The 12,002-nt window shown below is 48.1% G+C and overlaps 1 protein-coding gene across 1 annotated transcript; it reads right to left on the bottom strand.

The window, feature by feature from the left end:
* Positions 1-125: 125 nt before the first annotated feature.
* Positions 126-11,107, bottom strand: LOC136382931 (butyrophilin subfamily 3 member A3-like). Its single transcript, XM_066352316.1, is given in 11 exon segments — positions 126-712; positions 715-861; positions 3,302-3,328; positions 3,723-3,887; positions 4,910-4,936; positions 5,012-5,032; positions 5,139-5,297; positions 6,830-7,111; positions 8,792-9,133; positions 9,346-9,433; positions 11,042-11,107. Coding segments are annotated over 11 exon segments (1,911 nt in total).
* Positions 11,108-12,002: the final 895 nt, after the last annotated feature.

The raw sequence follows: 12,002 nt of genomic DNA, 5'->3' as shown, positions 1-12,002 counted from the left end.
AGTGCCACAACGAAAAACTGATGATTGATGCTTCTCATCTCTCTGCGTTTGTCTGTCTGTCCCTATCTATCCTTCTCTCTGACTCGCTCCGTCTCTGTAAAAACAGAAACAAAAACAAAAAAATATTAGTGAAGTGTTTCACTCAGGGTGTTTTTAGCTAGTGTTCTCTGGTTGTGACACATTGTTGTTAAGGGTCCCTCAGCTCCAGGTTAGGCTTGGAGAAGCAAAGGTGTTCCTTCAACCTGAGGGTCCTCATTCCCATCATCTGAGTCCCGGACCACTGAGGTCTCCAAGGAAGGGTCAGGCACTGAGTTTGGCATGAGGGAACTTTCCACTCTTTTTTGGGCTGGGTAAATGGTCAAGGCAGTGGGTTCCAATGACCAAATCTGAAAAATAGGAAACAGTGGCCTGGAGAAGGAGGTGTGTGGGAAGGTGTAGATGTGCGACCCATCACTGGCGTTGTAGAAGGAGACCTCCCCCAACTCATAGTCCAGGAAAACCCCCACGCGTTCAGGAGGGTCAATTGTTAGTTTGGTACTGGGGTCCGTGAGAGCCCAGTACTTATTCCCCTTATACAGCCCTATTGTCCAGAATCCAACTTCAGGTGTCATTTCAATGGAATGTTTTCTCTCCACGTTCTCCCTACATACTCCAATATGCCACTGTTCCCTGTCCCCCACCTCCACCTCCCAGAAATGTCTCCCCGAAGTGAGCTCTCACAGCCCAGCACACGATAATGCTTTTGAAATCTCTTGTTGTTGTCTGGCAGGCTCTGCCATGTTCCTGTCCACTGCACGCTCCTCTGGTCCTCAGAAACAATGAGGTTGGGGTACGCAGTGTCTGGATCCAGAAACACATCAGCTGCAGAGGGTTCAGATAGTGAGGAGTCAGCCATGGTTCCTGGAACTCAGAGTCTCCGCCTACAAGGACTGGGGTTGTCTGAGGAGGCCTGAGACCAGAGCCTGAGGTCCCCAGCCTGTCTTGGATGTGACCCTCAGCCAGGCCAAGAGAACCCACAGGGAAGGGAGAGGGTTCAATATGGATGGGGAGGGTGAGGAAGGTTGGGGTCTATCTAACCCACCATAGTGAGCTGTCACCTTCCACCTTTTCCCTGTTTCCCTCCCCAACACGACCGTGCACACCTGTGCTGCACAGTCACATGGACTCAATTTCAGCCCTTGCCCTGTCCCTCCCCCATCCTGAGCTGGATTCATTTTCAGCACTGTCTCTCCTTCTCCCAAGATACAACCTACATCTTGAGTCTCAATTTCATATCTGTAAAATGGGTGTAAAAATACTAATCTCAGGTTGGACTACAACAAGCTGTATGGCATATTTAGCCCAAGGCCGGCTGTCCAGGCAGGAAGTGCCTGGTGTGATAACATGGACCACGTCTCTTCTGTGCTTGGGGCCATGCTGGGGGCTCTGAGAGCTCTCCTGTCCTCTCCCCACCTGTGCACATACTCTCTGGACCCAGGAATCAGTCCTCTGTGGACAACATCACTGGGCTCCCTTGTCTCTGGTGACCTGCTGGGTTTGGCCAAGGGGAGGTACCAGCTGAAACAGGAAGGAGAAAGGAAAGAGGCCCAGCACTGACTCCCCACTTCCTCCACTGGAGATGCTCTGACAGAGCCTGACTCCTCTCAGGCAGCCTCTCCCTGAGCTCCAGCTTCCTCTGGGCTCCAGTGACTGCTCCCTGTCCCTCCCCCTTCAGCCTAGGGGTAGTGACAGCTCCCACTGTGGGAGCCCTGGGGCACCAGTCATCCTTGCTGGTTTCCTTTAATGCCACCCCTTCCCCTGCAAGTCATCCCTTCTCTAAACCCTTTTTATTTTCTTTTGTTTTTCTTCCTTTCTTTTTTTTTTAGAGAGAGAGGAAAGAAAAGAGAGAGACATAAACATCAATCAGTTTCTTCTTTGGCCAGTGGTGGCAAAATGGGTAGAGCATCAGCCTGGGCCACTGATGTCCCAGATTTTAAACCCGAAAATCACTGGCTTGAGCGTGGGATGTTGGACTTGATCCCGTCGTTGCAGGCTTGAGCCCAAGGTTGCTGGTTTAGCAAGGACTCACTAGTTCAGCTCAAGCCACCAACCACCCCCTATACTCTGTCAAGGCACATAGAAGCAATCAATGAACAACTAAAGTGCTGCAACTTCAAGTTTATGTTTCTCATCTCTTTTCTTTCCTTTCTCTCTCTCTCAAAACAAACAAACAAACAAACAAAACAAACAAAAAACCCCACTAGAAACAGAAGCTGTTACTGTATGTGTCCTGACCAGGGGTGGGGTGGTGGGGATTGAACTCATAACCTTTACATATCAGGATGATGCTCAACAGAACTATCCAGCCAGAGCTTAACCCCTCTTTATCACTGCAGAGGTGACAGTGACAAAACCAACTGCACCTCCGTGTCACAGAGTTCTTTCATCTTTACGTGCTGTTGACCTCTGACCAATCTCACTGTCCTCAGCAAGCACACCAAAGCCTGCTAGGTGATGAATGGCTGTGTTCCTTAAAATACAGCTATGGACATTTTTGTTAGTAGCAGCTTGAATGTCAGAAAGACTGAGGTCAGTAGCAAACTGGTGACAGAATCGATTATAAAAAATCATACATCACAAGACCAAGACTTATGGCCTGGTGCCAACATATTCTTTGTCCTTTTCTCCGGTCAATCATTAGTACCCGAGTTATACTATAAAAGAAGTATGGCAACACGTCTGTAGCAGTGAATAATCTGTGCAGATTGCCGGTTTCTGTGTGATCTGACCCTACCCCTTATGAGTCAATTACCCTATAAAACAGTCTGTTACATTCTAAGGAGTTATCTTCTCCTTACCATGGTCGTTACTGTGAGACAAACACCCACTTAGACAGGCTTTCTCTTTCCTGTTGGTGTTTTCAACAATATGCATTGATTATGTCATTTAATCTTCACCTCAATCCTCACATAGTAGGAATTTCTACCATCATCTAAAGTGAATACACTGAAGCTCAGAAACATTGTGTAACCTGAGGACACACAGGGACAGGAGGGGCAGACACTGGGTCAGGCCCCATCCTGACTCTCCTGCAGCCCCTTCCCCCAGCTGCACCTCTCCTGCCTCTTCCTTCCCACAAGGACCTGTGGAGCCCAGGACAGAACTTGTCCCTGGTTTTCTGTGTCCTCAGCAGAAGATGGACACAGCTTTGAGACCAGGACCTCAAGTCACCCTCTTAGACTCCCCTAGTCAGGATTTAGAGAAGAAAAGGGAGCAGGATCCACTCATTGTTATTCTAGGGAACATAAAGTGACTCACTCACCAGGTTGGAAGAGGGCCGTCTTCCACTCTGAAAGGAAGGAGACACAGACAAGGAAAGGTCATCATTTCTGTTCTTCCCCCACCATCCCCCTCACTAAGCCTCTTCCCCCTCCTCTCCTCAGTTTCATTCAACATCCGGTTTCCTGCATCTACCGCTCTGTGGATCAGGCATGAAACCTCTCTGCATGTTGGGCTTCTCGTCATCACACTGAAGCTGCAGGCAACATGGCCATGCTGAGCCCAGGTGTGTGGGCATCTGTGTCAGCAGGGTGAGGGACACTGTATGTGGAAGGTCCTCTCTGAGTGTCCAGAAGACAGGGTGGTGCACCACAGAACATGGGCCTCTGAGCCGGATCTGATCATTCCTCACCAGCAGAGAGAGGGTTTAAATGCTTTGTACACAGAGAGCATCAGTCACTCACCAGCGTAGGCCTGAGACTTCTCACCTACAAAGGAAGACAGCAGAGTCACCTGAACTGTCATTTCAGAGTCATTTCCTTTCTCTTCCTCTTGCACCCATCTGATTTCTTTTTTGACCACCCCCCCTTCCTGCCTGTCCCTCTGCCTGTTCAGTTCTCTGCTCCCCCCTCTTTAAATCAACTGCATCTAGTGACCCTGCAGGCACCCTGCACGAGCTGTCCCAGCTGTCACTGCAGAGCTGTGTGTACCTGTCTGCACAGCAGTCACCCTTGTCTGCAGTGTTGCTTTCTGAAGTTTGCTACCTTCTTTTCACAGTGGTCGAGAAATATTATGTGGAAAATACCAGAAATACACAATTCATACCTTTTAAATTGTACATTTCTCTGAGTAGTTTGATGAAACATCATGCCATGCCACTGCCACCATCCCAGGGAGAATCATGCCTGTGTCCAGCTTGTCCCCACTGTGTACCTCACCCCTTCACCTTAGTCACTTAGGAGCTGCTGGGTGATCAGATCTACTGGGGCGGTATCACAGTACTCGTGTTCAACTCACCCTTATTTTACTTAATAATTGCCTGAAAAGGCAAGAGTAGTGATGTTGGCAATACATGTATGCCAGTGAGAAGTCTCCTTTTCAGAGAAAGGGACATAAACCTGTGTGTACAGGGTGTGGTACTACCCACGGTTTCAGGCATCCTATGGGGTCCCAGTACGTTGAGGGGTGCCTACTTTACTCTTGTACCTGGGCGTGGGCTCGCTGTGTGCATATGTGTGTGTGTATGTGTGTGCTAGAATCCATCTATGCAACTTAATGAGAAAATCTCAGATACTATATTTTCCAGCAGGTATATCTGTGACAACTGACACGGTAGACATTCGTATTTTTAAGAGACACTTCTCTGTCCTCTGGTTTCTTCTCAGCAGACTACAGACTGTGTAAAGCCACCAGGGAGGGGAGGACCTCACACACTGAGTCCACCTCCCCTGGCCCCTGTCCTTTCCTGTGTCCCCTGGATGTCCCGGTGCGAGCGGCCCCTGGTGGAGACTGAAGCCCCTTCTCCATTGAGAAAACCCCTGCCCGGCTCCCCCATCAGCGTCCTTATCTCCCCCACCCCGGGCGGTTAGGGGTGAGGGAAGGGCGGGATCATATCGGAGCAGAGTCTGTGACGAGGGTCCGGGCCACTCACGTGCCAGGTACTGGATCCTCATTCGTCCTGCGGGGAACAAGTGAGGAGTCGGTGACGCGTGAGGCAGGGACCCCGGGACGCGCGGGTGGGACCAGTACTTACTGAGTTCGCGCTGCAGCTTCTCTGGAAATAAGCAGAAAAAAGTCTCAACACGGGGATGGAGGGGGGACGCGCGCGGTGGGGGCGCGAGCTGGGGCGGGGCGGTCGCGCTCCTGCAGCCGGGACTCACCTTTGGCGCTTCGCTCCCGCTGCTTCTCCGTGGACGGTGTCTTGTTTTTCTTCTGCTGTCGCCATAGGAAAAACCCTGCCGCCACCAGGAGCCCCAGCAGAGCCGGCAGGGTCACCGCGACGGCCACAACCCAGGGCCACGCGTTCCAGAAGAAGGGACCTGCGCAGGGACAGTCTCAGCCTCTGACCAGGTGGGTCGCGGGGTGTCTCGGGACAGATTTTTCTTTTTACAGAGGGCCCAGAACTCTTACTGTCATGTAACACTATTGTCTTGACATGCCTGCCTCTCACATGGGAATAGTTCAGATATCAAACAATATATACAAAGTCATTGAAGTCTGCTCTCCACTCCCTGGTTCAGTGCCCTATTTATTAGTTCTCATTAGTCAGTTTTATATGTGATTAAAATGTTAGAGCTGGAGGGCCTGGGTTCCCATTCTGGGTCTTCTGCCCGACTAGCATGTGACTTGGAACTAATGACTTCACCATAATATTTCTCTTGTACTAACAGGTAAAAGGATTCAATTAATGCTTATGAAGTGCCTGACTCATAGAGTGCCATACAAGTGTTCATTACATTTTAAAAATATACACATATCCTCATTTGTTCTTGCTTACAGCAAACACAGCACTCTGTCCCAGCTGGTCTGACTCTTGCTCTCTCTGTTCAGTGTCTTGGGGACCGTCATGTCAGCAGAGAGAGCAAGTCTGTGTTTCCTCTCACAGTGCAACCCTCCACTATATACAAGTCTCTCTGGAGGGCATAGAAGAGTCTCTATCTTTGTGCTATTTTAATTAATGGTATAAAAATAGCATTTCAAATGGATCGTTTTATCAACTGCAAGCTGATCTGTCAGATAAATTTGCAGAACTGGGCTTTTCAATCAATAAAAAAGTAGTTTGGATAAATATTGCTCTATTGTCCAAATGAGAAGATAGGCCAATGTATACCAGAAATATACCACATTATAGCAACAATCATCTAAGAGTGACTGTCTCCCCACAAGCCTGTTATCAGAATGTTTTTCCAATGATCTCATTTTTTGTTTTATTGACAACATCACAGGTGAAAAACATTTCTTTATTCAGTAAGAGTGGACATTTTTTCATTGGGTGATTTCTTTTTTCTGAGCTGATAATTCATGCTCTTATTTTATTATTTATTTATTCATTTTAGAGAGGAGAGAGAGTGAGAAAGGGAGGGGGAGAGAGAGAGAGACAGAGAGAGAGAGACAGAGGGATGGAGCAGGAAGCATCCACTCTCATATATGACTTGACCAGACAAGTGCAGGGTTTCCAACCAACGACCTCAGCGTTTCAGGTCAACACTTTATCCACTGTGCCACCACAGGTCAGGCCAGTTCATGCTCTTTTATCATTTTTCAACTGGGTTGTTTTGAAAAGGTTATCCCTTTCCATAAGATATGGGTTATACATATTCCCCCCTCCTCCATTTTGTTATATCTTTGTTGATCTTACCATTTGCCCACAATTCCCATTGCCTGTCACAGTCTGTAACACACAGGAAATGCTCAGAAGACGTCTGTGACATAAACAACTTTATGGGGGAAAGAAGCACCCAGGTCCCTGCTCTGTGCCTTACGTCCACTGCAAAGACTCAAGTCAGCAGCAGAGAGTCAGTGCCTGCCCCCAGGGGCCACAGCTAAGCACAGGTAGCGGCAGGGCACTCACCTGCAATGGAAACCCTGGCTGTCCTTTCCTGGCTGAGCAGGGGGTTTCTGAAGATACAGGAGATCCCCCTCCCAGAGTCGCCTTCCACGGTCACAGATGCTGAGGCTGCATACAGACCCCGGCTGTCTGCAGTCACAGGTGCTGCCACAAAGGACAAGTTCTGTCCCCTGTCATCTCTCCACTCGATGTGGGGCTGCGGATACCAGCCTGCAGACGTGCACTCCAGACGGATCCCTCCACCCTCATAACCCTTCATTTCAATGAGGAGATCAGAGCCCAGCGCTGTGGAAGGAAAAGTGAGTCTGAATTATGGGGAGCCCTCTGTGCTGGTGAGGGTCTCCTCAGGAATGGAGCGCACACTCACACTAGAGAACTCCAGCAGGGTTCCACTGAGGAGCTCTTTATAGACGTGTGCTGTGCAGGACAGACAGTTCCATGATGTGACCACCGCCTGAATGTTGTTTGACCCTCATGCTAGATTCGGTTAAATGTGGGCCGGAACAGAGCTGGTTCCTCTAAATCCCTTTAGAGTCTGCAGGACCCCTGTCCCATGTCCAGACACGCTGATTTCTGGGAAAGGTTCTCACCTCACCCTGGACAAACATGTAAGTCCTTCCCCCTTATCTTGGCTGAGTCCTTCCTCAGAACCCTTATTTATCCTTCCTTGTCCTATGTAAGTCATTGTCCTTACCATGTGATGGAAAGATATGCCCATTATCATGGCACCATTTAAGTAATGTGTTGTATGTAAGTCCCTGGGATAAACTCTTGATGTTATTAATGGTATCATTATCAGCCTGATTCTCAGGTATCTTAACCCAGGAAACATTAAGTAATGTGGTTGTGCAGAGGTGAAAATAACTACATGGCAGAGAGATGACCGAAGTCCAGGAATAATGGAGTTGTTTCCAGTGGTCCCTAAACACCTAAACTGAAAGGGAAGAGGAAAGAAACCTTTACAGACCTGAAATAATACAGTCTCTTAAAGAGGGCTTTCTCAAGGGGATTTGTGGTTCCAGGAAAGAACTATACTTAGTTGATGCTATTCTGCAGGGACAGAGCCAGGACTAAACCATACCCTCAATTCCATTCTCTGCTGGGTTCCCCATTGATTAACCCAGGCAGACGCCACAGGACAAGGATGTGTGCTGAGAAAGAGAAATGCATCCCTGACGTCTGCACATGAGCAACTGCATGGAACAGCAGCATCAGACAAGGCGCTCTGTTACTGTGATGGGTCAGGACAAAATCAAGACCACTTGACAATCGGGTTTGAGCACAGAGATAACATGACCAGTGTCCTGACTACAATGACTAATCTTATCCATCCTATCATGGCTGTGAGTGACCAGTTACACTCCTGCACCATCCTGACAGCATCTGATCTAGAACAAATCTCTACTTCTATAAACCCTCCCCAAATCCCCTCAGAGCCCAAAAGTTATACCAAGTCTTTCCTGACACCCTTTTACTGAGACACTGCATGCATTGCACATGTGTGCATTTACCTCCCTGCAACAAGTACTGAACACAACTTGTTCAACTACAGGTGTGTTCTTGGGGTAATTGGTAGGACGACATTGGCAACACAGATGCTGTCCCTGCAGGTCAGCCTCCTGGACCCACAGCAGCGCACACATGGAGAACCACGGCCACTGTCTGGAGCTCAGCTGAACCCACACAGGTGTGTGACACCTGCTGAGGGAAGTTTCTCATTGATTTTATCCATGATTTCAATGTCCTTGCTTAGACCCTGGTGGCTGGGATGAGAGATTTTTTTACTTGACAGAGGAGGAACTGTCCCTGGAGGGAAACCTGTGTCTGTCAAGGGTCTCAGAGAAGCAGAGTTGTAAAGGGGTGAGGCAGGTGCTAATGAGTAGTCAGAGGTGCTCTGAGGTGGGTGTGGAGACTGCGCTCCCAGATCTCCGTGGGAGAATGGCTCAGAACAGACCTGAGGCTCACCTGCAACCTTCAGCTCCACCATCGCATTTTCATAGAAATCTCCTTCTTGAAAAATACACTGGTATTCTCCATTGTCAGAGACTGTGACGTTGTGAATCCGGAGAGCAGCCTTCCCCTCAGTGATGTCCTCTCTTAAAATCGAAGTTCTCCCTCGATTCTCTGCTGCCTGTGTCTCTTCCTTCCCATGTGCATACGAGTGTACTACCTGCCAGGGGCTGGGTCGCACCCACATCAGCTCCATGGTCTCAGCGTTCATCTTTGGGGACAGGTGACAGGACAGCTCAGCATCTTCACCCACCACGGCCAGGATGGGGTCTGGGGGTCCAACCACAGCAATCTGAGCTGGTCAACAGAAGGGGGGTGCTCCATTAGTGAGAGCTGGGCCAGAAGGTACGGGGGCTCCAGGCAGGGAGAGCAAGGTAAGAAACTCCTAGAGAGCCTCTCAGTTCTAACAGAAGGTCAGTCGGGATGGGCCTTCCAGGGATGGAGTCCAAGGTTCATACTGGCACTACAGGTAACTGCTTTAGATACATAAACGCAGAATTGTTCCCTACCTGAGCAGAGGGTGAGCAGCTGGACCAAGATGAGGAAGAGAGAGAGGTGAAGCAGATGGAAGACCAGGGACATCACCCTTTTTACCTGCTGTGCAGAGAGAGAGAGACACCAGAATGAGCTTGAGTAGAAATAGTGACCTGGAAGAAGATGGAGAAATCTTCATGGAGACCTTTCCCTCCCAGGACGAATTTTGGGTTCAACCATGACCACTGGTGACACAAGAGCCTCCTCTACAAATGTCTATGTTGGAGCCTCTTAACATTTGATTCCAACATGGAATTCATTCCAAAAATATATAACGTTAAATGTATGTACCTGAACCAACAGGCTACTGTTGACTTCCACGTACCTACAATTCCCTGGGACAGCCAGCTCCCGCCTCCCCCATCACACTCTGAGGAGCACAGGACCCTCCTCCCTGAGTCCCGGATTCACTGGAGTCCCCACAGTCTATGCTCAGCACACCAGCCAGAGGTTCTGACTCACTTCCCCTCCCTCCTCCACTCACCCCTTCCGGGGCTCCCCTACACTCAGAGCAGGAGCTGAAGTCCTTTGTACCCTTTATTTTTATAATCATCTGAATATTCTGTTTTATTGTTCCCAAGTGGGACCCTGGCCAGATAGCTTGCTTAATTAGAGTTAGCTCTGAAACACAGAGGTTGCTGGTTTGATCCCCAGGTTCAATGCCAGGTCAGGGCACACACAGGAACAGATCAATGTATCTCTCTCTCTCTCTCTCTCTCTCTCTCTCTCTCTCTCTCTCCCTTCCTCTCTCTTTAGAATTGATTCAGTGAGAAGAGGGGAGGCAGAGACAGACTCCCACCTGTGCCCCGACCTGGGATCCACCCGGGAATCTCACTAGGGGGCGATGTTCTGCCCATCTGGGGCTCTGCTTCCTTGCAACATGAGCAATTAGTCCTGAGGCCGAGGCCATGGAGCCATCCTCAGCTTCCAGGTCAAGTCGCTCTGGTTGAATCATGGCTGCAGGAGGGGACGAGGATGAGAGAGAGAGAGAGAGAGAGAAGAGAGAGAGAGAGAGAGAGAAGGGTGAGGTGAAGGGTGGATGTTGGGCAGATAAAATGTATTATGCTCACTTTGTTAAAGTGGTGCTGCCCACGTGGAGGCCATTGCCAGGTGATATTAATGTGTGTTGGGGTGGGCTAAAGGCAGGCAGAATCCTGTAACCTGGGGCTTGGTTTTGGGATTAAGCCTTTCCCACCCGTTTTGATGTGGGGTGGTACAATCCAATCATGCCTCAGAGAAGTGACTTTGTATTAGAGACTTCCCTATTTGTATATTGGATTAAGGGTTTGGATTTCTACACTATAAAATGGGGACGGAGCGGGAGCTTGCTCTCTTGGCTCCTGAGATTATCATTAGAGGAGAGAGCAGAGAGAAGAGAGCAGAAAGAAGCCATGTGGCCAGGAGAAGCAGCCAAGATGGCGGAGTGCTGAGTGAGATGCCAGTTTGTGCAGAGTTTGTGTCTGGGATAAGGAAGGAGATGAGGAACTGAGGAGAATAAGGCTGGTGAGCTAGAAACCTTTGATTCTAGGAAACTCGGATAAGTCAGTAGCTTTGTGAGCACTGAATGTGAGTGGGTTTTGGAGCCCAGTGTGTGTTTTTACTTGCCCACCGGGTGGCAAGCTAGGATTAAAGACTATGGCCCACCAGTTTTTGGCTCCGTTGTTTCTTTACCGACTGTCCGAATCCAATGTGAACCTGCCTGAGCCGGGCGGCTGCTGTGATAGTGGCCCTTGCCATGCCTCCTAGTTCTACAGTGGAGAAGCAGATGGGAGCTTTTCCTTTGTGTCCTGACCGGAAATCGAATCTTGGGGACATCTGCACTCCAGGTTGATGCTCTACCACTGAGCAAAACCGGCCAGAGCTGTTAATAAAAATATTTTAAAGGAATAAATATTATTTTAAAAAGGTTTTCAAGTGTGAAACAAATTTCTAATTATTTGGGGATGATATTTATTATTTTTATTCTGATTCTATAATTCTATTCTACAATTTTAAAATTAAAAAACCACAAAAGCATAAAATATAAATGAAACACATAAAAGAATAAAATGTAAGTAATGTATAATGGTAATCATATACTTTGCTTCATATAAATGTGAATATTTGTGGACATATTTTGACCATTTAACACCAGAAAACCAAATAATCTAATTTAAAAAATAAGAAGAGGCCCTCAAAAGACATTTCTCCAAAGAGAAGGTATGAATGGCAACAGACACTAGATTGGAAGCCCCTCTGGTTAGACAGTGTGTTACTTTTTATTTTTTAATTTTTGTATATGTAGGTTAGTTCACATTTTTCTATATTACAAATGATTCTGTAATGAACATTTTCACATGTAAGTCTTTAATACACAACCCTTTGAACCCACACCACCATGGTTTTAACATTATTTCTGTAAATGTTGATCTGCTAACTAAAAAGACTACAGATAAACAACCTGTTTCCTTAAGAATTCTAGGGCCTTCCTTCAGAAGAAGCAGAAGCTGACTTAGACCTTCAGACTTTGCAGTTCTGGGAGAATGGCTGACTTCAACCCTTTTATCTGAACGGACTGTGTTGTCTTGCACTTAGACCCCTCCATGGAGAACACTCAACCCCCCTCCTTTAAATTCCTTTTTTGTTGTTGTTT

This window comes from Saccopteryx leptura, chromosome 11, assembly GCF_036850995.1.
Source record: "Saccopteryx leptura isolate mSacLep1 chromosome 11, mSacLep1_pri_phased_curated, whole genome shotgun sequence".
NCBI classification, from domain to species: domain Eukaryota; kingdom Metazoa; phylum Chordata; class Mammalia; order Chiroptera; family Emballonuridae; genus Saccopteryx; species Saccopteryx leptura.
This window is presented reverse-complemented; position numbering and strand designations above follow the sequence as displayed.